The sequence below is a fragment of the Trichophyton benhamiae genome (assembly GCF_000151125.1).
Source record: "Trichophyton benhamiae CBS 112371 chromosome Unknown contig01145.0, whole genome shotgun sequence".
Classification (NCBI taxonomy): Eukaryota; Fungi; Ascomycota; class Eurotiomycetes; order Onygenales; family Arthrodermataceae; genus Trichophyton; species Trichophyton benhamiae.
In genome coordinates, this window is record NW_003315111.1 from 221,030 (window position 1) to 248,376 (window position 27,347).

General features: G+C 49.0%; 11 protein-coding genes across 11 annotated transcripts; 8 read left to right on the forward strand and 3 right to left on the reverse strand.

The window, feature by feature from the left end:
- Positions 1–1,597: 1,597 nt before the first annotated feature.
- Positions 1,598–3,770, forward strand: ARB_05453 (uncharacterized protein; the record flags this gene model as incomplete). The annotated part of the gene is made up of 3 exons (XM_003016010.1): positions 1,598–1,925; positions 2,013–3,534; positions 3,608–3,770. 3 exons carry the CDS (start codon positions 1,598–1,600, stop codon positions 3,768–3,770), a joined length of 2,013 nt encoding a protein of 670 aa, XP_003016056.1.
- A 610-nt stretch (positions 3,771–4,380) lies between these two features.
- On the forward strand, positions 4,381–5,587 carry ARB_05454 (uncharacterized protein; the record flags this gene model as incomplete). Its single annotated transcript, XM_003016011.1, has 4 exons — positions 4,381–4,383; positions 4,518–5,088; positions 5,208–5,368; positions 5,462–5,587. The coding sequence occupies 4 exons, from the start codon at positions 4,381–4,383 to the stop codon at positions 5,585–5,587; spliced, it is 861 nt and encodes a 286-aa protein (XP_003016057.1).
- Positions 5,588–7,577: 1,990 nt separating this feature from the next.
- On the forward strand, positions 7,578–8,590 carry ARB_05455 (dihydroneopterin aldolase domain protein; the record flags this gene model as incomplete). The annotated part of the gene is made up of 2 exons (XM_003016012.1): positions 7,578–8,321; positions 8,396–8,590. 2 exons carry the CDS (start codon positions 7,578–7,580, stop codon positions 8,588–8,590), a joined length of 939 nt encoding a protein of 312 aa, XP_003016058.1.
- Positions 8,591–9,395: 805 nt separating this feature from the next.
- ARB_05456 (uncharacterized protein) lies at positions 9,396–11,222 on the forward strand (the record flags this gene model as incomplete). The annotated part of the gene is made up of 1 exon (XM_003016013.1): positions 9,396–11,222. The coding sequence occupies one exon, from the start codon at positions 9,396–9,398 to the stop codon at positions 11,220–11,222; it is 1,827 nt and encodes a 608-aa protein (XP_003016059.1).
- A 447-nt stretch (positions 11,223–11,669) lies between these two features.
- On the reverse strand, positions 11,670–14,707 carry ARB_05457 (uncharacterized protein; the record flags this gene model as incomplete). The annotated part of the gene is made up of 2 exons (XM_003016014.1): positions 11,670–11,718; positions 11,859–14,707. The coding sequence occupies 2 exons, from the start codon at positions 14,705–14,707 to the stop codon at positions 11,670–11,672; spliced, it is 2,898 nt and encodes a 965-aa protein (XP_003016060.1).
- A 518-nt stretch (positions 14,708–15,225) lies between these two features.
- Positions 15,226–17,499, reverse strand: ARB_05458 (uncharacterized protein; the record flags this gene model as incomplete). Its single annotated transcript, XM_003016015.1, has 2 exons — positions 15,226–17,385; positions 17,455–17,499. The coding sequence occupies 2 exons, from the start codon at positions 17,497–17,499 to the stop codon at positions 15,226–15,228; spliced, it is 2,205 nt and encodes a 734-aa protein (XP_003016061.1).
- Positions 17,500–18,035: 536 nt separating this feature from the next.
- Positions 18,036–18,457, forward strand: ARB_05459 (uncharacterized protein; the record flags this gene model as incomplete). The annotated part of the gene is made up of 2 exons (XM_003016016.1): positions 18,036–18,065; positions 18,215–18,457. The coding sequence occupies 2 exons, from the start codon at positions 18,036–18,038 to the stop codon at positions 18,455–18,457; spliced, it is 273 nt and encodes a 90-aa protein (XP_003016062.1).
- A 103-nt stretch (positions 18,458–18,560) lies between these two features.
- Positions 18,561–19,365, forward strand: ARB_05460 (uncharacterized protein; the record flags this gene model as incomplete). Its single annotated transcript, XM_003016017.1, has 2 exons — positions 18,561–18,599; positions 18,697–19,365. The coding sequence occupies 2 exons, from the start codon at positions 18,561–18,563 to the stop codon at positions 19,363–19,365; spliced, it is 708 nt and encodes a 235-aa protein (XP_003016063.1).
- An 845-nt stretch (positions 19,366–20,210) lies between these two features.
- ARB_05461 (uncharacterized protein) lies at positions 20,211–21,288 on the forward strand (the record flags this gene model as incomplete). Its single annotated transcript, XM_003016018.1, has 3 exons — positions 20,211–20,308; positions 20,458–20,771; positions 20,849–21,288. The coding sequence occupies 3 exons, from the start codon at positions 20,211–20,213 to the stop codon at positions 21,286–21,288; spliced, it is 852 nt and encodes a 283-aa protein (XP_003016064.1).
- Positions 21,289–21,611: 323 nt separating this feature from the next.
- Positions 21,612–25,212, reverse strand: ARB_05462 (uncharacterized protein; the record flags this gene model as incomplete). The annotated part of the gene is made up of 5 exons (XM_003016019.1): positions 21,612–22,461; positions 22,520–24,177; positions 24,234–24,728; positions 24,814–24,918; positions 24,997–25,212. The coding sequence occupies 5 exons, from the start codon at positions 25,210–25,212 to the stop codon at positions 21,612–21,614; spliced, it is 3,324 nt and encodes a 1,107-aa protein (XP_003016065.1).
- Positions 25,213–25,562: 350 nt separating this feature from the next.
- Positions 25,563–26,473, forward strand: ARB_05463 (uncharacterized protein; the record flags this gene model as incomplete). The annotated part of the gene is made up of 4 exons (XM_003016020.1): positions 25,563–25,580; positions 25,640–25,935; positions 26,053–26,126; positions 26,298–26,473. 4 exons carry the CDS (start codon positions 25,563–25,565, stop codon positions 26,471–26,473), a joined length of 564 nt encoding a protein of 187 aa, XP_003016066.1.
- Between the last annotated feature and the right edge of the window lie 874 nt (positions 26,474–27,347).

A 27,347-nucleotide genomic window follows, 5' to 3' on the forward strand; every position in this document is an offset into this window, starting at 1 on the left:
CTACCACCCGAACTGGCGCAAGTCAGCGATGCCATGGTGAGATGATGGAGAAGAGAAGACGAAGCCAAGATAAACAGAGGCGAAGATGGAGCATCAAACATGGAGCATCAACATGAACATCAAATAAACTAGCTACCTTTTGGATACGCAAGAGAGTACGGGAAGATCTAGTGTATTAGTAAGAGAGTGTGTGGTAAAGGAGCGGTGGGCAGGTCGGAGCCGCAGCGCAGGACGCGGAAAAAGAGAGTAGCGGCGGGAGAGAGAGAGAGAGCGCGCGCGCGAGTCGCTGAGATAAGCAGGCAGTGCCAAGAAGGAGATGAGGCTTCTGGTTGGTGGGCTTGGGGGGGCTTTTCTTCTTCTTCTTCCGTCGCTGAGTCTCTCAGTCCGTTTCGGGGTTCGAGCAAGAAAGTGTCGCGAGCAGGAGAGCGAAAAAGCGGGCAGAAAAAGAGGAAGAGGCTGTCCCTTTTATACTTCTTGCCTGCCGCCCTCCGCCAGGGCCTCGGCCCACGCACTCCCCCCGCTTAGCGCCACGCACGCCCCTTAAAAATTGCTTTTGAAGGCGTCATGGGTGGGGCTCTTGCCTAAAAGGGACTAGCGTCTGGCCAATCACTGCCGATAGCCTGCGTCTTGGCGCGCTGCTTCGCCTGCCTTGCCACCCCTTTTTTTCGCTGTTGCTCGTTGCTTCTTTTGCTTCACTACCACGACTAAAGTGACAAAGAAGAGGACAGCTGGACAAGAAGAAGAAGAAGAAGCAGTGAAGCAGTGAAGCAGTGAAGCAGTGACAGCCAGTGGTTGCTGTGCCTGGCGGAGTCCTCGCGTTGTCGTAGTGGGCGCGCCGGCAGTGGCAGTTGCTGAGTGATAGGCAGCAGCCGATCGCAGTGAAAGCGCGCAGCAGAGTGAGTGAGTGAGTGACTGGCCAGTGATGAGTGTCTGTATATCCCCCAGCAGGCAGCAGAGTGAAAGAGGCTAGCCAGGTTCAGAACCAGGCGATGTGGTTGCCCGAGGACAGACTCGCTTTGTGAGACCGTGGACGCGTAAAGCGAACGGAGGACGCGCTGCGCTGTGACTGTGACGGGGCCAAGCAGGTACTTCTTACTCCAGCTACAACTCTGCTGTATACGTACCTGTGGTTGACTTTGCTTTCTTTTCGCCAAAGCCAAATATTATTATTACGTGGAAGTTAGAAGCAAAGAAAAAAAAAAGGGAAAAAGGATGTTTCGACGGGGAAGGGGGGCTGCTTATGTAAGGGAAAAGTGAAACTTGGGCCGAGGATGAAGCGCTGGTCACGGGATCGCCTCTTCCAGACAAGGCAAGTTAAGCGATGACCATCACCTGACCGCTGACTGGCTGGCTGCGTCGGCTTGCCTCGGCTTAACTTCCCTGCCGAAGGTTCCGCCCAGCAGCTTCTTTTCTTCTCTTTTCGGAAGATTACCTCCTACGCCTTCGAAGACGGAGCATCGTGCCGACGACCGCTGTTTTGGGGCCACGCAGTTTGACGAAACAACGCCGGTCTGGGATAGCTTCTTCTTCTTTTTTTTTGGTACTGGATAGATACAGGATCAGGACAAAGGAGACTCTCTGACGAGCGAGCACAGCAATGGCCTCCAGGTCTGCGGTGCTGCCGTTTGCCTTTGCGCGCAGGGAAGCTTGCTGCGCCGCCCCCGCATGGAGGAGGGCTACCCCGAGCAGAGCTGCTGCTGCTGTTGGTGGGCTCTCACAATACTCGACGAGTGCGCCGGTGAGGAGGAGGGCGGTGCAGAGATGCATTGCGGGACAGAAGACAGGGTTGGCGAGGTTCTCAGGTCAGCAGCAGAGATCCTTCTCGCATGCTCCAGTCAGAAGAGACGAGGAGCAGGAGTCCCGGTTCCGGCCTGAGGACATCCAGAGAGAGTCGGATGAGGTAGACGTCTGCATCGTCGGTGGAGGTGAGTCAATGGACTGAGACGATGGATATATATATATATATATATATAAATGTTTGAGCGGGAAATTTCTAACAAGTGAAAACGTAGGTCCCGCCGGTCTATGTGCTGCCATCCAGCTAAAAAAGCTAGCCAACGAAGCTGGAAATGAAGACTTCCGTGTTCTGCTGCTGGAGAAGGCCGGTGAGATCGGAGATCACATTGTGTCTGGAAACGTCCTACAGCCCACGGCCATCAACGAGTTGCTACCGGACTGGCTGGCCGAAGACAACCCAAACCGCTTCGAGCACACCACCCCAGTGACGACAGACAAGATGCGGTTCCTGACCGAAAAATACGCCATCCCCATCCCGGCACCTCCGCAGATGAACAACCATGGCAACTACATCCTCTCCCTCAGCCAGTTGTGCAAGTGGCTTGGAGAACGCGCAGAGGAGCTGGGCGTGGAGGTATACCCCGGATTCGCCGCTAGCGAGGTTCTCTACAATGCCGACGGATCCGTCAAGGGAGTCGCCACAAACGACGTAGGCATCGGTCGAAACGGTAAACCGAAGGAGTCGTTTGAGAGAGGGATGGAGTTCCATGCTCGCGTGACTCTGCTCGGCGAGGGCTGCCACGGCTCCCTGACGAAGAAAGTGATGAAGAAATTCGACCTGCGACGGGACTGTCAGCCACAGACCTACGGCATTGGTATCAAAGAGGTATGGGAGGTCCAGCCAGAGAAGTTCCGCAAGGGTGAGGTTACGCACACAATGGGCTACCCGCTCCCCAGAGACACCTACGGCGGCTCGTTCATGTACCATTTCGGTGACAACATGGTCTCTGTGGGTCTAACCGTCGGGTTGGACTACCCTAACCCCTGGCTATCGCCCTATAACGAGTTCCAGAAACTAAAGCAGCACCCTCTATTCCGCAGCGTGCTAGAAGGCGGCCAGTGCATCGCCTATGCTGGCCGAGCGCTCATCGAAGGCGGCTTCCAATCAATCCCCAAATGTGCCTTTCCCGGCGGCGCCCTTATCGGAGATAGCGCAGGATTCATGAACGTGCCCAAGGTCAAGGGAACGCATACCTCGATGCTTTCGGGCATGCTCGCCGCAAAGGCCACATACTCTGCCCTATCTGGCAATTCGTCAGATGGCACCATCTTCCTATACGAGTACGAAGATGCATTGCGCTCCTCGACCATCTGGTCCGAACTCAAGGAGGTACGCAACATGCGTCCATCCTTCAGTACTCCACTAGGTGTCTACGGCGGAATCATGTACAGTGGTCTAGAAGCCTACATCCTCCGCGGCCGCGTTCCCTGGACACTCAAACACCACAGCACAGATTCCGCTGCCACCAAACCGGCGAGCGAGTGCAAGAAGATCGAGTATCCAAAGCCAGACGGCGAAGTCACCTTCGACATCCTCACCAGCGTGAGCCGGACAGGCACCAATCACGAGGAAGACCAGCCCGTCCACCTCCAGGTCGCTGACTGGGAGAAGCACACGGCCGACGCTTGGCCGAAGTGGCAGGGTGTTGAGAACCGCTTCTGCCCTGCTGGCGTGTACGAGTATATCGAGGACAAGGACAAGCCACATGGTGTGCGGTTCCAGATCAACGCCCAGAAGTAAGTTGCACACACTGCCCATCCCCCGTACCTCTTTTCCTTCTTCCCAATCCCCTTTTCTTTTCCCTCCTAGTGAGGCTGGCGTGAGGCGGTTGGCGTTTTACCGGTCTGCTAACTCGTCGTCTTCCTATTCTAGCTGTATCCACTGCAAGACGTGTGATATCAAGGTGCCTACCCAGGACATCAACTGGCAGACCCCCCAGGGCGGCGAGGGTCCCAAGTACTCCATCACCTAGGCTAACCTAGGCTAGGTTGCATCCTTTCGTCCTTTTTTTTATTATACCTGAAAAGAAATAGGATACCACGCATTCAATTATCGTATATACCAGCCATGTACAGAATAGAGCTATCATAAATATAAACAGCAGAATGAATGAATAGGGAAAAAAAGCAAAAGCCCTCTTTCGTCGCCCTCCTTGCCCTTCTCTCCTAGCTATCTAAACCGGAACAACGAAGCAAGCGTCGGGTATCACGACTCTCGCTAACTGCTCCCCAACTGCTGCTGTGTGCATGTTCTCGCCGTCTGTGCCTGTGTTTCTTAATAGTCGGTGGAGCGGAAGCCAGACCACGTGAATGGCTTGAAGGCGCTCAGTCAGCTTTTTAACTTCTGGCCTTCTTTTCCTCCCCTCTCGCTTCGCCGTCTTCCTTTCTTCCTCCAAACAACAACAACACCACCGCCTCCTCTTCCTCCACCACCACCACCAAGCCTCCCTCTCTCTCTCTGCTCTCACAGGAGACGTTGTCGTTCAATAAGCAAGGCCGTTCTCCTAACCCGCTTGCTCCTCAGGACCTTCACCATGAGCGAAGTTTCCTCCACCCGTCTCTATCTCGGCAATCTGCCCCGTAATGGTACGCTGCTGGTCTTACTCCATCCCATCTCCGTCACCGTCTACCCCTCTTGTACTGGATAAAATGGTATTGGTATTGGCAGACTGTTCTCTATTCCATGCAGACTCGATGAGTCTTGTTGCGTCCGCCTCCAGGACTCGGAGGAAGAGGGGGAACATGGGGAATACCAGTATATAAACAAAGTCACGCCTACATGGAATGGAGGAAACAACATCCAGAGAGAAAAAGGGCCATGCCATATACCATCCATACTGTTGAATGATACTGCTGTTTCTCCCCTCTATGCCCTATCCTGGTTCACAACATCTGAGATAATCATTAATCTACTCCGGATCTTGGTGGCCTATACAGCTGACTCAAAGGGGCATCTTTTCTGCCTGGATATTCTCCCTCCAGTCAATAAACAGGACATCGAAGAGCATTTCGGCTCCCACGGCACCGGAAAGATAACTGAGATCAAGCTGATGCAAGGCTTTGGCTTTATCGAATACGAGGATGCTATGGACGCAAAAGATGTCGTTCCTGGTGAGGACACCTCCATGGTCGCGTTTACTTTTCCTGGATCCTTTCGTTTTCTTTTTTTTCCCCTTTGTCTTTGTCTACTTTTTTTTTTTCACTACTCTTGTTTCACCTTCAATCCGTGGAACGATGCCGTGCTAATACTGGAATCCGTCTTTGTGCTCGTTTCTTGCTCTCCAGCTTTCCGTACGTGATACACTCCTGCTTCCACTCCCGTGTGAAGAAAATTGAGACATAAGTTCATTGGTTCCATGCCATGACTTAATACTATGACCAAGAGTCGAATCCCATCTAATGCATTTTAGATGGTACCGACTTCAAAGGTGAACGGCTCACGGTGCAATTTGCGCGTGGGCCACGGCGTAGAGAGCCATTCCCTGGGCCTCCCGAACGGTCTGCTGCTCCTCGTCCACGACGAACAATATACCGTATGCAGATAACTGGATTGCCTGAAACCAGTTGGCAGGTTAGCTAATGCCCGATCCCGCTTCTCCCCTCCATGGACCTAGTGGAAAATTCGAAATTTGCCATTTAAGTTCCCTTCATCCCCATGTATCAGCTTTCACCCGTGTTCTTTGTCGAGCTTGTGCTGGATTCGTCTCCTTCCCTCTTGGTTGATTCATCACACTTCCAATCTGGAGAGATGGCCAGGTCTGGCTTCAACCTACAATCTCAAATTGGATAAAAAACGGGACGTGGGAGGCTTATACAAACACCCTCGTTTCCAGGACACTAGGACTCACGCATCATACTCTTTTTAGGATCTCAAGGATTTCGCCCGCCAGTCAGGACTCGACGTCGTCTACTCTGAAACCCGTGACCGTGACGGGAAAGGGTTCGCATATTCCCCTCATAACCTCTACTCTTCTTCCCGAACCAACAACCTTCCTTCTTGCCTCATGGAGAACTGACCAGGCATGACCTATGTTTCAAAGATTTGTTGAATTCGAAAATGGCAACGACCTCCGGACTGCCGTCGAGAAATTGGATGGCACCGACTTCAAAGGCTCCCGAGTGACCTGCACTGCGGACGTAGGAATTCACCACCCTTCTTCCCGGATTTGATGACATGGATTTCGCAGCTCAACTTTACATTTTTTCTCTCTTATATAGATTCAACCCCCCATGGAGGACCGTGTGCCCAGGGATCCATACCGTTCCCGCTCTCCTCGCCGTGGCCCCCCATATCCGCCAGTTGATGACTATGACAGACGAGGCCCACCCAGGGGTTATAGCCCTCGTGGCCATTACCGTGAGCGCTCTCCTCACGGACGCCGTGACTACTATGACCGTGACGGATACGGGCGCCGCTCGCCTCCTCGCGCGCGTGTAGATGACTACCCACCACCACGCCGCCCATACGATGACCCGTATGACATGCGCGGTGGTGGTCCTCCCCGTCACTATGACGACCCGTACATGGCTCGTGGGGCTCCATTTGGAGGTCGGCCACGCAGCCCACCTCGTGGGGATTATGGAGGCTATGACCGCCGGGGCGGATACTGGTAGACTACTCTCTTCCTTTCCTTCCAGTTTCAGCTTTTTATTTCGTACTTCCCTATCATTTTTGCATGACCCTTCCAGAAGAGGCTCCTTGTTTTTTTTTTGCATCGGAAAAAGGGAGAGAAGAAGAGAGAGGCTGTTTTACCCCGTCCTCCGTCTTATCCTGATGCTTATTACTCCTTTTTTTCAAAGAGAAACAACAAGAGAGAAAAGGGTAAGAATCTACCACCGACAATAACGTTTACCACCAATACCCGATGACAAAAACGAGCTTTCCTTTGCAACCAAAAATACCAGCTTCAGCCATCCCGCCAGCCAGCGAGCCAGTCAGACCACCAACCAAACCAGAGCCGGTCATATTTCTATTGACTTTGACGAAAAAAATACCATATTTTTAACTTTCAAGAAATTGCGACAAAATTCTCACCTGTTAGCTAGACGGATACCCCCTTCCAGATCGTGCCATGCAAGCAAATTCAGCAGCTTTTCGGATCCATCTCCTCGGTAACCGTTTTCTCCCCCATTTATTTTCCCTTTACTATTCTTTTCTCCTTGATTTCACTTCCAGTATGACTTTCACAGCGTGAGTGGTTATCTCGATCTCGTAGCGTTTGGAGGATATCTGCTGTATGGAATGAGCTCAGCCTTCTTCTCTTTTCCCGTCTCATTGGCCATCGGTCTGCCTAAATCTCTGTCACCATGATGATGATGATCAACCCTTAACTCGAATTTCTCAGCCCTCTACCTCCTCTAAGCTGACGGCCATATATTTTTCTGATTTCGTGCTCTTATCCTTTACAATCTGCCTATGTCAATGACGTTTCTGAGTGTTCAAGGTGGTCATTTTGGGCGGGGGGGGGGGGGGGGGGGAGAATAATATGATGGATGTATTGTCTTTCCGAACTTGCCATGAAACGAGTTTTCCGATGAGCTTTTTTTTTTAGTTTCTGAGAATGTTTTAACTGAAATTCGGAGGTCTTCATGACAGTTATTTTTATGTATTTAAAGTGCTTTGATAGTTACTTGAACGCGCCCACCAGGAATTGTACTATGTTGAATCCTCCATTTTCATATTTGGTAAATATACGCATAGATCTTTTTTAGTCCTTGAGAAAACACTAGCATCGATATAAATCTTTGTTATACTATCCAAAGTTTATCAACCTACAAACATGCCATACAGCAGCAACATATCAAGAACCATGGCCGAATCAAGGTGTGACTACATACAACTGCGCGATGTCCAGCTTCCAGTCCCGGTATACTTTCAAACAGACGCCTGGAGACGGACTAACAAGCCGCAACCAGCGACTTTCTCTGTCCGAATCTCCTACCCCGCTGCTCTGATATCTCTCGCTGCAGAAAATGACACAGTCGGCCACACCCTCAACTATGGGACTCTATACAGGTCAATCGAGTCCGCAATAATATCCAGTAACAAAGATACCATTCCCGATGAGAATGCAGGCGATCCATCTACCCGGTCCTCCTACAGCAAGGACATAGTGGACGTTGCCCTAACAATAAGCGACGCTGCGCATAAAGTCCTCTGGTCAGAAATAGGCGCTACGGAACGTGATCAAGACGACGCTATATTTCAGGACCGCTGGTTTACAGAGAAGAAAGAGGAGATAACAGTGGACCTGCACCTTCCCAAAGCCATACTACGTGCTGAACGGGGGTTGTTTTGTACGCTTGTTACGCGCAGGAGGCCTGTCAAGGAAGAGGATAATTTTATGGATTTTGACTTGACCGTGAGAATCGAGGGGATACGATGTGCTTGTATCATTGGGGTGAACCCTCACGAGAGAGAGGATAAGCAGATCGTGGAACTTGCATTGACTTTCCGACGGGTTAAGGGTAAGACACATATGATACCGAAAGAGTATCAGACTATGGTCTCCAAGGTAGCTGAGGTGAGTTTGCTCTCATTTGAAGTTGACTCTTGTACATGTATATGATGATACTGATATGGGTGCTGCTACTTAAGAGTGTCGATAAAACCTCGTATGAAACGGTTGAAGCACTTGCTACGCATGCGGCGAAGATTGTGCTGGTGGAGTTCCCGCTCGACGAGGTGACGGTTAGAGTCGAGAAGCCCAGCGCCCTGGCCTTTGTAGCGTTTTCTGGCCTCGAGATAACGCGCGCTGCCAGCTTCTTTGGCGTCTCTCGTCGGCCTGCATAATAATAAGTACAGTGCCTTTAGCCTGGTCTCTTTCTACTTTTGGCCATTTTTATATCAATGTCATGTGACATTTAACGGATTAAACATTAGCCGAACTTTGTCCTCAAACTAACCAATCAGCGCGTGACGATTTGCTGCATGTGGGTGATTATCTAATCTGATTTTTTGTTGATGCTTCGATCTTTTTTCAACCTCAAAAGGCGAGAAAGAAAGAGATTCACAGAAAGGAGAGACAAACAAACGACTAATTGGATATTTATACATATACTGCACTTTATTGACCACGACTGCTACATCTATGGGCCTGTCAAGAAACTCGCTACATATCGATCCTGTTGTACTTGGCTCCGGCCTAGTATCTGTTGCCGCTTCCACTATCTCAGCCTTGGGTGATAACTTGTGCGCAGTTCCAGTGGCCCCTCGACAGCTCAGCATTCTCGGAACAGAGGTGGATAAGGTGGTTTGGCTACCGGTGAATGGTCCGTCCTGAAAAAGGGCGGACGGTAAACTTGAGGATTAGCAAGCGGAACAGTCAAGGACATTTGCGAATACTGTGAAGATACTCAAGAGTGTGAAAGGGCCATTCACACGGCCCGGAGCCAAAAGGTGAAGATTGCCCTTCAACATACCCCGTGGTCAAAAAGTAGATGCTAATTGTTTGCTGTGCAGTGACTCCAATCACCGTTAGCCACCATCCACCCTCAGCAGGTCACTGCTGCTGTGGGAGGTATATATATCTCCTTATCGCCGTGTCAAGTTAGGAGCCGTTCCTAAAAAACAAAGAGCCCACTGTCTTTCGGGCTACATGGCGAGACAGGTTCTGGAGAGTGATTTGCTATCTCTGCATCGTGCGGAGAGTAATAATTCTTCACCACGATGGCAACCTCAGGAGGAATTTGTCGTCTCTGACGTCTTTATGCCCCAGACGCCTGAACCTGAACAGGCCGATGAAGCAGACCTTGGCCAGTCCTGGGCAACTGTCGTTAGCGAGAAACCGAGTACCACGAGCAACTTCCGTATGGTTCCAGGCGATGTGAGCCCTATGAGACCGAACCCTAAAAGTGGAGGCCTTAATCCCGTGAAGAAAAAGAAGAATAAAAAGAAGAAGCTGCCAAAGGAGACGAATGCTGTCTCTCATGTTGTAGAGGCTCCTCAGCCCGGCTCTGAGACGCCACCGGCTTATTTCAAGGACGGTCGTTCCTCCATCTCTCCACGGCTTCGCCCAGTGGGTGCATTCAAAAACAATTTTGAATCCAGGCCTCCTTCAGCACATGGTATTAGTGCACTTAGCCTTCAGCTAGACGCACTCAATGTTGGATCTGCCCGGCCTTCGGGTTCTGAAGCTAGTAAGAAGGGATCAGAAACATCAAGTTGCGGCAGTGTTATCTCGGAAAGCGACCACACTGAGATTCTGACGACCTATGAAGTTCCACTGGGAGACGACTTCGTCAGCCTTGACCTGAATAATGAAGGACCCAAAGCAACGGATGGTTCCGAGAAGAAGGCCATCCTTAACCGCAAGATGACCGCTTCTGACTTTGACTCACTGACCTGCCTTGGAAAGGGGACATTTGGAACCGTTCTTCTCGTCAAGCAGAAGGCTAACGGGGCCTTGTATGCACAAAAGCAGTTTCGTAAGGCTTCCCTTACCGTGCATAAGAGGCTGGTGGAACAGACCAAGACGGAAAGGGCTATTCTAGAGAGCGTCAACCGACACCCATTCGTCGTTAAGTTATACTATGCATTTCAAGACCATGAGAAGCTATATTTAATCCTGGAATACGCACAGGGAGGAGAATTATTCACCCATCTCGCAATGGAGCGTATGTTTTCCGAGGAAACGGCTTCTTTCTATATGGCGGAAATGGTGCTTGCTCTTGAACATTTGCATTGCAACGTTGGCGTTATCTATCGCGACTTGAAGCCCGAGAATTGCCTGTTGGACGCGGATGGCCATCTTCTTCTCACGGATTTCGGCCTAAGCAAAGTCGCCGTTGACGATGATGACCGGTGCAACTCTTCCCTCGGAACCATAGAGTACATGGCACCAGAAGTCATCATGGGTAAGCCTTATGGCAAAGCCTGTGACTGGTGGTCTTTGGGAGCCTTGGGCTTTGACCTCCTCACCGGCTCGCCACCTTTCAAGGGTAACAATCATGCCAAAATCACAGAAAAGATCTTGAAGCAGAAATTGGCACTTCCATACTTCCTTGGCCCTGATGCAAAGGACCTTCTCACGCGTCTTCTTCGCAAGGAGCCACAGAAACGCCTGGGGTATCATACATCTAAGGACATCCGCACTATTAAATCGCATCGATTCTTTAGAAAAATCGACTGGAAGGCCTTGGAAAAGCGTGAGTTGGAGCCTCCAATCAAACCTGTGGTGACGGATCCAGCTCTGGCCGAGAACTTTTCCCACGATTTCACTTCGCTACCTCTTAGTCCTGTCCTAACGACTAAGTCTGGGCCATTTTCAAATGCCGAGGACGCAATGGATGTTGACGGCGAGGGTGCCACTGATAGCGAAATGGGAGGTATCCAGCCTTCTGAGGACCCTTTTGGTGGGTTCAGCTTCGTAGCACCGAGTAGTCTCCTTGAGAGTGGTCTTGCCATTGGAAACATGAAGTGGTAGATTGTCCGAATCAGGCGACGTGAGATAGAGTCGCAAAGACTGATGTGTCTGCGGTCCAGGCATATTTTCCCCTTTTGATAGATTTTTGTTAGTTCGAAGTGTTATTTGTTGTACCCCTATTTGGGGATTGTTTTGTATTGTTCTCGTTTTGTTTTGATTGATATAGCCAACTATTGTTACCAAGAAATTGATGTTTTCGAACCGGGAGTAAGCCCCTTTATATGAGCTTCTTATATTACGTATGGAGTTCTTGCTATCAAAACCGTCCAATGGAACCTTCTAGCAACGTTACTAGGCTACACACCGCAAGCGGGAAACGATAGCGAGACTAGGGCGAGAAAAAGACCAAGAGTTTGCCTGTTGAATGTAATTGGTTGAATATTTATCTCTATCTATTGATACAAGGGGTATCCGCTTAATATACAAATGCCGATGCGCCGAATTCAATTATGTCATGAGGAATATATTTTTGCTGGATGGTACAGATTTCAAGAGGCTAGAGTCTATTCAGGCGACCTCTTCGCTGTCGATAATGGCGTTTCCGTCAAATGGCCTAATTTTCGTGCTGGATGTCCGTCAAGTTCCCTATTAATCTCTCGAAAATCAAGGCCAAGACGCTCATATACCCTAACACACCAATCCAAGACACTGTTGACACTGTCCGCAGGGTGCTTTTGCGAGGTCAATGGTTGAGCAACAAGATAGGCAGGATTGTGTCTAGGCTGACGGGGGGAATTTTGCTCATCGAGTGCTGCGTTAGCGATAATTCGGACCGTTGTAAGATCTGGTACGACCAAGGGAGTCCTTTTAGGATAGATGGACCTTGCGTTGAAAGGGAGGTCGGTTCGTATCCTTTGTTGCTTGCGGTCGCGAGATGCATCAAAACTCAGCAACGGGTCAATACAAAACTGATCCCATAGTCGTTTACCAGGTAAACAGCCTTGTGTGTCGACAATAGCAGCTAGGAGCTGGTTGAAGGCGCTAGCAGGAATGCGGTACTCAGGATCATAACGACGATCCCACTGCAGCTGTACCTTGCGGCAGGCATTAGACAGCCTGCCAGGAATAGAACGGAAGACATGATGTAATCGATTCAATATAGCTTTAGAAATGTTCGGGTCCTTGGAATAGCTGTAGTGCTGGTTGAATTTCCCATTCAAGAGGTCAACTAGAAGGCTACATGCTAGTTCCAGAGCTTCATCTTGGTTTTCGGCAGGTATGGAGTCAGAGCTTGATATATCCGTGCTAGACGGCCGACACTCTAACCGTATGATCACTGCTGCAAGAGACGTTATGTTTTCAATATCCCACTGTGACAGCCTAATATCTCGGAGATAATGGAGAAGCTCTATAGCACCTTTGGAGTCACATTCCCCAATTCTCCAATTCAACAAGGCAATCAACGTCTGGCGGCGAAGCGGGCGCTCAAGTCTCTTAATGGTATTGGAATAGAGTTCGCGGTTTTTCGTTGCAGTTGCAAGCCGGATCAGAGAGTCAGTAATAAGAAATCCTTCACGGGTACGGGATGTTGAAACTTCCAAAGCTTTTGCACAGGTATGCGTTACCCAATCTGCAAGTCGATACAACCGAGAGGAGGCTAGAGTATCAAGAAGCAAGGCCCAGGAAACTGGCGGAAGTTCAAGGTGCTCGGATTGAGCTGGGGACCGGGCAATTCGAGACCGGCTAGAAGCCGTTTGATGAACCCTGTGTGCCATGACCAGGTACTTTGGATCTAGAACAGATTCACGCATCTCGAAAACCTTAGCAGGATCAACTTCTCCCAATAACCGTCCAAAGATATCGACTGTGCCTGAGGCGCGACCACTGGATGCATATATGTTCAACACATATTGGTACAAACCTAATACTACCAGAGACTCAGCGGGCTTGTACTCCTGGAGGCCAACATTTTCATAACCAGCCTCAGGGGGGTTTATCGAATGTTCTGCCGGGAGGATGTACGAGGCATGATTAAGTAGATGCTCAAGGGACTGAGGGTCTGTTTCTGGCACAGCTGCTCCGGTTTCGAGGATTCGGACAATCAAATAGGTGAGTTCTTCCTGGGAAAGAGATAATTTGTTCCTACCCAGAAGTGCACGTAAAAGGCCCAACCGGGTCAAAACAAATTTGAGTGGATCTCCGGGACCGCTGACCGTGCCAGCATCGGCTTTGAGAGAATTTATGAGTCCTTCCATGACGGAATAAACCACTTCTTTGGTGATTGTCCGTTCCCCCATTCCTAGGAAAGGACGATCTGAACGATAAGAAAAGGGTTCGTCTGATAATACTCCGCACTCTTCCCAAGTGTCATACCGGTCCATTTTCAATGGATCGATTGGTCCTTTAGATCGATGCAGCGCAGCCCAACTCTGTATATTCCACGCTTTTGAACGACCACGAGACATTTGTAGTATCCAACTGGCCTCTGCTGCATAGCCTCCTTCAACACAGCACCAAAGGATAAATTCAAGCCATATACCAAAACCAAGCGGTCTTGATTTGAATCTTGACCACGGTGCATGGGGTGTAGAATCTGACTCGTCGACGGCATTATCTGTTGCCGCAGCCTCCAACGCTACACCAGACACTACACTCATTATAGGATAGGATAGTAGCTGCATCTCTGGAGGCCGGTTTGGTAGAGTGGGATCGTAGTTTGAGTCATATTTGTATACTCCAGAAGGTATCATGTCAAGATGATGCAGCTGGGCAACAACAAGGTGGAAATGTGACATAACTGAAGCGCTCTCCGCCTCGGGTAAATCTGATGCCTCAAGAATGAAGGAACCCAGGCTCTGCCAAATTTCACTCATTGCTTCGGCTCTTCTGTCTGCCTTTCCCGTCTGACGCTGAAGCATTACCCCTTCAAGGTAGTCTTTGACTGATAAAGCGTCCCTGCCATCGGTATCAACCCGCAATCCACTAAGTGAAGTGGATTTCAGCAGATCACCAGATAATCTATCAAATGAGCCCAAACTGGCCCAGTCGATATTTGAAGGTAATTCTCCTGGCCGGGCCAAGGCCCGACTCTCGCTTGCGAAATCCAGGAGTTTATTGACTATGACATAAAAATCCCGCCATCTTCCCAGTTTGAGCCCAAGTATTGTAAGGAGGTCAAACCCTAGCTGTTCTCGGGCTTGATATAAAAGCTCCAAAATCGCTTTACAATCTTCCTGCCAGCTCTTCCGGCCAATCGGTCCCGCTGCAGCAAGGCCATTATCCACATTCCGCGGGGGGATGTATATTTCTAAACTTTTTATCCATTCGGATGGATCTTTTCGCAGCCCTGCTGGAGGGATAGGGTATGGTTTGCGCTTGAAAGAGTCTTTCGATCGATGGACATAGCTGCGCCAGGTGCTGAGAGATGGAGACTGAATTATTCCCAATGAGAGTCGGTACGGCGTCAACAGCGGATAGAACACATGTCCCCGGGCTTGGAAACGGCTGTGGCCCAGGAGTATCCTTCGAGGCAGGCAAATGCTCATGACACGGCCGGGGATCGATCATGGAGGACCTTGAGGTACTGATAAAATAGCGAGTTCGAGGTTGCGTGGCGGTCGCATGTCTGGTCTGGGATATACTAGCTCAATGCCCACAGATTTGATGCCCTGCAAGCATACTGAAAAATAGGTTGACCAATTCTCTTGCGGCACTGGGCGGAGTTGTAGTTAATGTATTCCGTAGCTTGAGCTGCTTCAAAATTCTTGGAGGAAAAAGTTGGTAGAAAAACATCGCTTAGTCATCACTTACAAGGTATCCAGTCTGCAAAGGGGACACAGGCAATCAATGTGCTATTAATATATAGGTTAAATTCTTCAAATGCAGGACGATGCTCCTAAAGTATATACAGAAAATAAACACTGGGCAGAACTCCATCGGTAAGTCCTAACTATAGACAATAGACTTAATTCCAAAGATGCCCTGAAAAAAGGTACCCGGCGCCAATAGAATGCTCCAAGCCGACATCAATCATGAAACAGAAATCCAGCTAATCCAGCTAAAATCATTCATCTTGGGGGGCATCTTCCTGGCCTTCCTCGCCGAGGTCTTCCGCACCCAGTTCTTGTTCAACCTCATCTGCAACGAAGCTTTCATAATCTTCCAGCCCCTTCTGCACATGGACTTTAAACTTGATAACATCGTTCAACATGCTTTCAATTCCAGTATGAAGCTCCTCACGAAGTGCATTTGCGCGCAAAACAAGCTGTTCATGCTCAATGTTGGTATTCATTTCCCTCTGTTCCATCAGCTGAACACTTTCGCTCAGACTTGCACGCATCTTAGCCAGCTCCTTTTCCATCTTTTCAATTTGAGCGTCAGATGCTAACTTCTGGGTTGATGTTATTTCCTTTGTCCTCTCAAACTCCTCTTCTGCAGCACGACGTCGATGTTCTAGGGCCTCCACTTCGCTCTTTTTCTCGTCCATGGCCTCTTTAATATTTTCAAGGAGGTCTCTCCTGTTCATATCTTCGTCTAGTGCAATCTTTCTTCTCTCATTGATTTCTTTGCGAAGGGAAATAAGATGATTTCGAATCACACCACGAAGGTCGAGGTTGATAAGATTTGTTGGGTGATATCCCGTATTCGCATCAGCAAGTAATCGGTCACCTTCGGAGACAGCGTGGCTTTGAGACATCGCAAGTTGATCATTGATATTAAGGAAAAGTTCAAACTCGACCCCCTTGGCGTTAGCAGTGGTAGAAGGAATAAGGCCCGCTTGGTAGGCGAGAGAGTTGTATGATTTAGTAACCTGCTCCAATTCTTCAAGCTTCATGTTGGCTTCTGATTCCTTCTCCATAACTTTTGCATGAGTCTCATCGAGCCTCATCAAGGTATCCTCCACACTTCTCTGGAGCCTATCTCGCTCTGTACTCATGCGATCAATATCCTGGATTGTAATTCCTCGCTTATCGACACTTGACTGCAGATTGATTCGGTCATCCTCAGTGGTTTGGAGCTCCAGATCTATTTTCTCCAGCTCCTCCTCCAAAAATTTGATGCGGTTTTCATATTTATCAATTTTCCCTTGAACATTCTCGTTGTAGTCTTCGAACTTCTTCTTGTCATCTTCCAAAATTTTGAAGTGTTTATCCAACTTGGCAATATCAGGGGCATTCTTTTCAAGTTCTTCGAGTTGATCTCGGAGTAAACGATTTTCCTCTTCTAGTGCCTGGAGTTCTTGCACATACTTCTCATTGGCCTTCTCGAATTCTGCTGCCATAGTTTCAACGTGAGGGACTAGCCGCTGTTCTGCTACCTCGTCATCCTCATCCTCACCACCTTGCAACCAGTCATGATATGCACCGGATAGAAAGCGGAAAATTATACGATCGCCAGTCACGTCAACGCCTGCTTCTGCGCAGGCATAGTCATACTGATCCTGGTAATATCGGTCTAGCATTTGGGCCAATTGCATCATCCAGTGCAACACACCCAGGAATGTATACCAGTTGGTGCCTCCAACTGCTGCAATTTGAGATTTTGTAATATTCTTTTCATAGGGGTAGCGCAGCTGCTTTAAAATAGGCGGAACCTCGGTGTCGATGTTCTTTTGGAAGCGATAGCTTGGGTCGATCCTCTTATACAGCCATTGGAATATGTAGTTAAAGTCCTTCTGGGTCGGCGACTTCAACGTATTCTGCGTTAAAGAATGTTTCATTTCCAGCTCAAAGTTGTTGCGCGTTAGATATTCCAATATCTCCTGGCTAATGCGCGCCTGAAAACTCCTGTCCCTCAGGGGTCGAGGATCTCGAGGCACACCCGCTGGGATAGACCCCTGAACAAAGAATGATTGATAAGCAGCAGAAGGGCCCATTGATGGACGCGATAAGACGCTGCTTCGTCGTTGTAGTTGAGGCGGCGGGGGAGGCGCCATGGACATTGGCGCATAGCTTTGACGACCAGCATTTGCGCTGTGGAGGACATTATGGGACATGGAACGTCGAACGCTCGATAGGCCGCCGTCTATACCATAGTTATTACTGCTCGTGGACTGGCGATGGAAAACAGGCTGCTGCGGCCGGCTCAGCGATGAGACGAGAGAGGAGGATCTGGCATGTTGAGACGTAAACGGCGGATTCTGTAGATTTGCGGCAGTGCTAGTTCGCTTGAGCGCAGAGGATGGCTGAGGAATTGAAGTATAGTTCTGGACATTCCCCAGTGTCTATAATATCCAGATTAGTTAAAGAGCCATCCTGCGAAGGTCCATTGAAAGGGGGTGGGGGAGTAATACCTCTCGCGGCCTTCGGACACTGAAAAGCCCAGTATCCTGCGCCATGACGATGCGGCACGAGCTTGTTACTTGTGCCAAGCGGCGGCTGGAGATATGGCAAAGCGTAGCAGAGCAGAGACAGCGGCAACAACAAATGCCAGGCCCTTCTCGCAGCAGATATCTGTTTGGCGTTTGTGTCTCGTTCAAATAACAACAACATCGATAACAACCACGGCCGTCAATATCAATCAACCCTGCTTGTCCGCTTTGGGAAAAGTAAACAAAATCAAAGTCTGTGGAGTCCACGCTAGTCTGTATTTGGTATAGTCTTCAGTATCGGCACCGGAGTATCAAATAGCCGATAATCACGGGACCGCGTCCTTTGAACCTCGGCTCGACAGGCGAAAAGCAAGCTTTGGTAGAAAAGAAAGAGCGACATCTCGAGATTCCGGGGAAGAGAAAAAGACAAGCAGCGCAGACGAGGACAGGAAGCACGCCCTGCTGTTGTCCCCTCCCATATCTGCCTTTTCCAGGGGCTCTTCTCATGCTGCCGATAACCACTGCTGGATAGAGAAAGATACCGAACTTGTTACTTTGGCGACATGGCTCGAGAGGAGCTGATCACGTCGGCGGTAAGTTGGCTGTCGCATGTCCCTGATGCAAACCATCCCCAGCTAATGACATCTGTTGCGTGCTAGGTTACTTGTACGTCAGCCACCGGTCTATCCTGTTGATTGCATACTTGCATGCCTTGTACTTATCTATATCTACAGTCCTCCAGGATCCTTCTGTCTCGTCCGCGCCTCTGGAGAAGAAAGTTGCATTCCTGCAGTCCAAAAACCTGACGCAGGAAGAGATTGATATAGCCCTAACTAGAAGCGGCTCTTCTAGTCCATCTACACCTGCGTCAGAGCAACAAGGCCGTGCAGTTGTCCCGTCACCGCCGCCATACCGGGCTCCCCCAAACCAGAGCTATGGATACGGACAGGCTGGTCAATGGGGTTACGCAACTCCTCCAGAGTAAGTAGCCCGATATATATTTACTTGTAAACGTACAGCTAATATGATTCCGTATGTTAAGACTCCCAAGGCGTGATTGGAGGGATTGGTTTATCATGGCGACGGTAATGGGTGGTGTTGGTTATGGTCTCTATTTTGTTGCAAAGGTACGTTGGTCAGATATACTAGATCTGCAACAGTCCTCCCTAACTGTTCTGTTAGCGTTATATTTCACCTTTAATCGCGCCTCCCACAACACCACAGCTTCAACAAGACAAGGAAAGTGTGGATGAGCAATTTTCTCGTGCATTTTCCCTCCTAGACCAGCTTTCCGCAGATACCGCTGCCCTCAAGGCTGCTGAAGAAGCCCGAACATCTCGACTTGACACTGCGCTCCGTGACGTAGAGGAAGTCGTTCAAGAGCTCAAAGTTTCCTCCCGGAGACGTGACGATGAAACTAGGCGCATTAGTGAAGAAGTAAGGAGCTTGAAGGATGGCATTCCAAAAGCCATTGAAGGAGCTCGCGAAGGGAACGAGAAACGGCTACGGGAGCTCAACTCAGAGCTAAGGAGCTTGAAGGTTCTCCTGACAAATAGACTTGGTTCTGGCGCATCGACTCCAACGCCTAACGCTGCCACCACAACTGCCGCTACTCGACCAGACGTCAATGGCGCTGCTTCTGCCACTCAACAAACCCCGTCACCTGCTACGCCAAGCCCTGCTGCAGCCTCCGTACCAGCCTCAACTCCAGCTCCACGAGAGCGCTCCGGCAGCCCGTTTTCTCAGCTTGGGAAACCAGCAAGCATTCCAGCATGGCAGATGGCTGCTGCTAACAAAGCCAAGAGTACTGCAGCCTCTCCTTCAGTTGAAGATGCAGGTGAAGAGGCCGAAAAGGCTGAAAGCAACCAGCAGTCTGCATCTACCGCCAGTTAAATACTAGTCACCTCCAAACTCCGCATCCTCGCCTGCACCTCCCCCAATCGAACTTTCTGACTCGCTGTTTATTTGATTAATATGCGTGTTTTTCTTTCTTTTCTTTGGGAATCCTTTGGGAATAGTTGCAGTGTTTTGCTCTTGCAATGGTAGGAGAATGTTTAATGGGGTATATATATATACGTTGACACCACCTTATTTCTCTTATGTACTTTTACTTCATTCCAGTCAAGTGTATACCAGGCCTATACAGGGTAATTCAAGTGTGTCAAGATCTAATAGAGGAGTATTCGATGGTAACAACACAGGGAGAAGGAGAAAGCCATGTACATGGGCTGCGTCAGGGCCACATGGCAGACTAACCATAAGTAGTTTAGTCCTTCCCCAGCCTTAAACTTTGAAGAAGCTTAAATTTATCATATCAAGATGAACATCTCGCGATTCAAGCAGTCTAACAACTTAAACCTGGGACAGAGCTGCATCTATCCGGGGAGACAGTGTGCAGTTGGGGATTTCCATATTCAATATTATTATTATTACTACTGGCCGTCCAGATCGTTTTAATGTCACACCGCGAAACATCCATTTCCCCTCCCGATCGCCATCGCCATCGCCGTCGGCACCGTGACTATGATCGCAACAATCACTCACCCTCCATAAGGGCGGATGCTCGATCACGCTCGCCCATCAGAGAGGATAGTTATGATGGTGGTCGGAGATATCGCCGCAGCAGGCAAGAGGGCATCAGATCTCACCGACGGCAGCGGTCATCTGAAGGCCCAGCGGCGGTCCTACCACTAGGTGCTGCACCTCTTTCGAAGCGCGATTTATCACGCTACAAAGCGATGTTTGGAACATATCTGGATATCCAAAAAGGCATCTTCATGGAAGACCTTGACGATCGTGAACTGAAAGGGAGATGGAAGAGCTTTATCGGGAAATGGTAAGGAAAAATGCCTAGCATAAGCTACGCGGTATATCTTTTGATCTCTCTAGTTTCATTTATACCGTCGCTTATGAGTTCTAATAACTAACATGACTGAGGAACCGGGGTGAACTTGCAGAAGGATGGTACGACCCGGCAACGCTTAGGAAAGCGCTAGAAGGAGCATATAATCGCGGTTCCCCTGAGACTTCCGTTCACAGCCCTCGTGGGAGAAGAGCGTCTCCTTCGTATAAGAATGGTGAGGAGCGTTCTGCTGTTTCCAGTGAACGTCGCTCGCAGGATTTCAACGAGAGAAGTCTCTCAACTGAACAGGAAGGGCAAAATAAGGACCAGGGAGAGGAAGAGGAAGAGGATGAGGAGGAATCTTATGGGCCACAAATACCAACTTCGCAATGCCAACTGTCCGGCTACAGGTCTGGACCGAAAATTCCAACTCTAGCAGATCTAACCATCAAACAAGGTTCGTTAATCTGTGTTTTATCTCTATTTTCGGTCACTCTAATTAATACATTTCATGAATAACTAACGTCTCTACAGAAGATGAACAATTAGATCTCGAAGAATCCCGCAGAATCAACAAAGCCATCCGCAAACAAGAACTCAAATCTCACAAAGGCGAGCTTCGCAGGATGGAAGACGAGATTGCACCGCGAGCAGAACCGGGGTCCCGAGAACGGCTTTTAGAAAAGAAGCGAGAGAAATCAGCATCAAATCGCCAGTTTGCCGAGGCCCGCCGCGGTGGCTCACCCATTGAAGCGGTTGCAGATGCAGATCTCATGGGAGGAGGGGAAGGCGAGGACGGATTTAAGAAGCTGAAAGAAAAGCAGATGCGAAAGAAGAATGAACGTGAGCTTAGGAAGGAGGAGATTTTAAGAGCCAGGGCTGAAGAAAGAGAAATCCGACTTCGGTCATATCGACGCAAGGAGGATGAGACCATGGACTACCTCCGTGCTATTGCTCAAGAAAGATTTGGATAGCACTTTAGCTGTTATTTACCGCATCTACTCTTCGTATGCTGTACACAGCAGCATTTATAAACCCAGCGCTCATAAGAATTACAATTCAATCTCATTTCCGATAGCGCTAATTTATAAGCCCCCTTTATGACCCTCCAACTCCTGGCCGCAGCAATGAAATATCTTTTGGGCGATATATATACATGGGCATATCTATATCCTCGAGTCCCGCCTAGTTCAAATTATAACACGCATGCCAAAGATAAGACAAAGAAGCCAAAAGGCCTTGACCTGCGCCGATACTCCTTTTCATTTCATTGATTTAGTTGTGGGACAGAGCCCATTCAGGGCTGAACTCCCGCTTTCTGATAGTTCTCTCTTCCTTTTCGGTGTCTGCGACGACGGGGACGCGTTGGGTTTTTTACTACCGCCTTATTTGGGCCTGATGTGGTTGTTGTTTTGGTTTCAACAGTTTGCCAGTCACCGGAGTCCTCATCACCACCAACGCTAATGTCCCTTGCTAGATTCGAGGGTTCGCTCTTTGATAATCCCCTGCGAAGTTTGTCCTGTGCATCACACTTTGAAGTATCGAGTCCTTCGGCGGCCGTAGCATCATAATTTTCATCAAACCCCAGGGAATTGCCCCTTACATTCTCGTTCATAGTGGGATAGAACACCTTAGGTTCATCGTGGCTCGGTCTAGCATCGCCCTTTGAAGTCTGACTAGAATAATTGGTATTCGTGGTGCATTCTGCTGCAAAGTTTACTTGAAAGTTTTCCTTGTCAGGTCCAGTTTCGATGTGAAAGCTGTCATCCGTTTCTGTTTCGTAAATATCAACAGTCGACTCTGAGAATCCTTTATTTCCTTGATGTAGCCTGTTCGGATCACACTCGCTTAGTGGGAACTGTGACTGGCTCCCTCCTGGTGCTTTGTATGCCTTTGGAACGAATTCAGGTGCATCAGGTTTCCATGACCTTTCTCCGTTCGATGGGTATTGATGGCACGAGCAAGTAGTCTCTGAGAATGGGGTGCCACTATCAGATTCACTGGCTTCTAGGAATCCCTGGCGGAAACACAGGCGACGGTAGTATCCGTGATTCTGCAGCAGCTCAGTATGGGTTCCCTGTTCAACAATCTCGCCATTATTTATGACAACAATCCGGTCTGCGTTCACAATGGTGGAGAGTCGATGTCTAGAAAGCATGTTAGAGCTGGCAAAGATGAATCCAACAATGCTAGATGGCAACTTACGCGATCACAAGCGTGGTTCGACCTGCGGTGAGCTTCTTTAGACTCTCTTGAACCACTGCCTCTGTTTCGCTATCGACACTGCTCGTGGCTTCATCTAGGAGAACAATTCTGGGATTCTTCAAGATAGCCTGTGCAATGGCAACACGCTGGAGTTCTCCACCAGATAATCTCATACCTCTTTCGCCTACCAAAGTGTCATATCCGTCTGTCAGGCTCATAAATCTGTCATGAAGCGCAACTGCCTTGCAAGCTTCCATTACCTCCTCATCTGTAGCATCCAACCTCCCGTAGCGTAGGTTGTTCATAATTGAAGCATTGAAAAGTGTTGGATCTTGTGGGACCACACCAATACCCTCCCGGAGTGTTTCTAAAGAAACTCCAGAAACATCCTGACCATCGATCTCCACCTTTCCTTGGGTGGGATCGTAAAATCTAAATATCAACTTGAGTATTGTTGACTTTCCTCCACCAGTCTGTCCAACCAATGCAGTAGTACCACCTGCTTTGGCTTGAAAGTTGATGTTTCGGAGTACTCCTCTCTTTCCATCGTACGAAAAATTGACATCCGTAAATTTTATATTCCCAGTTTCAAATCTTAGAGGTTTTGCATCAGGAGAATTCTGGACAGTGGGCTTTTGGCGTAAAATTGAGAGGAACTCCTCAACATCGACCAAATCACGGGCCATCTCTCCGAATCCATTGGCGATGAATTGCAACGGGCTGGATAGCTGGGCCCAGTAACTCAGTAGCATAACAAAATTTCCAATCGGTTTCTCTCCCGTGGAAACATGATGTGCTGCCATGAAACAAGCAGCGGTAAGTCCGCATATTAGCAGGGCTGATTGGGATGCATTCTCCATATGATCCCAAAATCGAAATTTGAACCTGGCTTTCAGTTGGGCCTGTACTAGCGACAAGTATCGGGATATCTCATAGGGAACTCGACTGAAATAGGAAACAGTGCGCCAGTTCTCCGTCGATTCACATAGAGCAGTAAATTCTGCTCCCCGGGCCTCGTTCCACTCTCGCCGCTTATCCTTCTGTTTCGCGACGAGTTTGCTAGACGACCATAGGAAGAGAACCATCACTGTCGCAACATCAAGTGCCATATAGCCATCGAAGACGTAGTAAAGCACGCCAACGGCCAACACGAGATCTATGATCATTGGAGCGACGAGAAAGAGAATACTGTGTATGACATCTTTAACAGACTGTCCTCGGATAACTGCGGTCCATAGCCGGCCGGAGTGTTTGTTGTCATGGAAGTCACAAGATAATGACATGACATGATTGAACGCTGTTGTACTCAGTTTCAGGTACGAGAAATCGTCAACTGGCATACACATAAACCTTCTCAGCGCAGGTAACCCTCCGCTGGAGTCGAGAAGACGGAGTGCAGCAAATATTAAAATTTGTTCCCAGGGTAAGCGGCCACCTAAAGGGAGGTATGTTAATAACAATGGATTATATGAAGAACGAGTTTTCTTTCTTTGTTTGTTTTTTTTACCTTGAGATTTGCTGAGGATATCGGTTATCAGCCCTAGTTGAATAGGAATCAAAAGGTTGATTCCCCTCTCAGCTATCAGACAGAGGATCATTCCTCCGAAAAGGAGCTGAAGTCGTGGTCTCCCTGAAGGCCAGAAGAACGGCGCAAGCTCCTATAAACAGTTAGTTTGGTTATGCATAAAAATAATGGTAAGTCATCCAATTTTACCCGTAAGTCCTTCATCGATGACCAGATGCCTCCTCTTTTCTCATCGTTCGCACTATCATCAGCGTCTATTTTTGGCTTGGAGTCCTTTGGCTTGTCTTTAGATGACTGGTTGTTTGAAATATCCGAGTCACACGACCCATATGCGGACCCGTTAACACGGGCACCAGTGGCACCCGGGTCCGCAATGAGCGACTGCTCATGTGCAAGTAAAGGCGAATTTTCCTCATCGAGCTTTGCCTGCTTGCCTGGGAAGACTCGGGGACCAAAGGCAGCACAAATAAGCAGTGAAAGGGTGATGATTCTCAGGGTTTGACATAGAATGCTGATAATGTTTGCTCGAGCATAAATATTTGCAGGGCACAGAAGCAGGGAGATCTCTGACACGAGATATATGATCCATTGGCCGTAGAAAGGGTATGACACCGGCTGTGGTGGTTTGTCCGCGTACAGCAATATCGTCGTGAACCAGAGAAGCCCTGACGACAATTCGGACAGCTACAAGAACAGTAAGTCACCTTTTGGACACTCTCTATGGCTTTGCATGAACCTATGTCGAAAAAAAAAAAGAAAAGAAACCTACAATTTGGCCCTTTGCAAAGGCAGCCCCGTCACCTTCAATGGTGGAAGAGAGATTGTTTACCGCGTCCACGATCTGTTCAGCAGAGACAAACGATGGTAAGCAAATCTGACCATATAACCAGCCATGGATCGACGGCAGCCCGGGAGATAAACTCCTGTCCATAGGTTAAACAGACAGACTTACATAAGTCAGGAAGACGGTCGATATCAAAAACCCGATCACAACATTGGAACGGCGAGACGAGCCGGTACTATTTTTCTCGCTACCAGGAGCAAAGACAATTGTTATGAAATATGCACCGAAGAAGTAGACGGCCGCCAGCAACGGCAGCGTATCTTGCACAAGCTTAGCAAAATACATCCCGTCCAGCGTCGACGCACCGCCGTAGCCCTCCTCCATGATGGTGATGGCCTTCGAAGCCCTGAGCTCTAGTTAGGTGCAGCAGCCAGCGGGTCGAAAAAAAGATAGAACTACTTTTGCTCTTGGCGAAGATGAATCCGAAACGGCCCACCTGGAGGCGTGGGATCATGGATGGGCTTGGGTGAGGGCCGAAATCCCTCCTGGACAAAAGACGGGAGTCTTTTTTTTCTTTGGCTCCCCTTTGCTCAGTCTCGGGGTAGTTTTTTTTTTTTTTTTTTTTTTTTCCTTCTTTCTCTCTCTCTCTCAAGGCTATATTTGCTCTTCTCACAAGCGGTTGCGGCCTGCTGGTTATAGCGGTAAGGCCTAGTTCGGGCTAAGGCGACTAAAGCATGCGGCTAAAAGCATGTGTGCGTGTCTACCTCCAGGATGGTGTACTCCATACGGGGGGATGTGAAGGGAAGGGCAGGCAGCAGACAACCCTGGACAACAAAGAGCGGTGATAGAAAGCAAAAGAAAAGAACAAGCCCCTGGTGAGGCGAAGGAGAAGAAGAAACGAGGCGGCAACCGGACACGCGCTACAGGGTTGACATCAGAGGTCAGGGGGAGGGAAGAAAAACCAAGCGGACAGGGGGATGTCGACGAGAAGTGCAGGGAGGAAGACGATGGGGAAGAGAAGAAGAAGAAGCAGAAGAAGAAGAAGAAGATATTACATGGAACTCAGTGGTTGATGTTGATGTTGACGTTGCTGAAGTTGTTATGTTGGTTTGCGCGCGGGAAGGAACCAAGTTAATATAGCCGATTTACTTGGTAGGCGCTTCGGGAGGAAGCGAAGGCGTTGTTTTCGTCCCTTAAGAGTTGACCGTCCGAGGAAAGCCTCAGGGATGACCCGAAAGGGAAAAGGAAGATGAAGAAGAAGAAGAAGAGCAGAAAAGGACGGGAAGACGGCGGCTTCCGTTTGTCTCTGCTGTTTGCGACTCAAGCCGGGTTATATTTTATAACTGCATCCCATGAACAAAAATAGATGCGGCTCGGGTGCCTGGGCAGCGACCCAAGCGCTGGGTCTAGCTGAAGTACTTCCTTGGTGAAGTTGCACCTTGATGGAGAAGCTCTCGGAGGCATAATAGCGAGTGACCAGAGAGCCTTGGAGATGGCGATTGAAGGAGAAACAGTAGAGACCCCTGGCTACCTGGGTGGCGGCAGGTACAAGGGGAAGAAGGGAGTAGAGTTGACCAGTTGCTGCCTGTCCTCATCTTCGCCTGTGCTCTTCGCCGCAAGCCAGAGTTGTTTGCTCTGTAAATAGTTATCTAGATCGGTGAGATACTCTGTATATCCCACATGAACACGGCAACTCTGGGCCAACAACACATGCTCCCCTTTCTTCCGGAACAGCTTGCTTGCACCTAGTAGTGGTGGAGACCTGTCATAGCACAAACGCCAGGCTTGATATTATGCCAATTAACACAAGCTAGCGTGCTCGTCCTCTTCGCGGATCGACTTTTTGACTCCATGGTGCAAGAGTTTGAATAGACTGCCGAAGCCGTCAGGCAGAGTTCTAGAGCGGAGCAAAGGCTGAGAGAAGAACAATGCTCCCTCGATGTTTTATCCATTGATAGGCGCCTCGACAGACTGTCCAGCCCTTTGAGACATGGAGGTCGCACCCAATCGGCGATCCCTGAAAAGTTGCTGGGAAGCAAGAAGGGGACTGACTTGCTTGTCTTGTCTCCAGAGTTGCGCGCGTCCCCTCCTTCCCAGGGAAGACAGCCAGGCCCCTTGTCCACCAGTGTGATCAAGAGAAAGGAGGGTACTATCCCTGCTCTTCGTTATACTTTTTCTCGTTTTTTTTTTGACCATCAATCCATGTCCCATCCTGTAACTAGTTATGGCTTCGTGACCTTTTCGTGTCCATTTTTTTCATTTGTAAAATATTTAATGAAAAAAGGGCAGCACTTAAGCTAGCCGTCGGGCGTCGCTTCGTGGAAGGGGAAATCGCCACAGATAAGAACACCCGCATTTGAAGGAGCTGCTGTTGGAGCAGCAAGCATATTATTGATTGAAAGGTAAAAATAAAAAGGAGAGTCAGGTCTTCGGAAGGCTTGTCGTCTCGTATTTAGCTGCAAGCCAGTGTGACACGATAGATTGGCTCATGCTTCGGTGGGAATAAATTGTGCATCTGT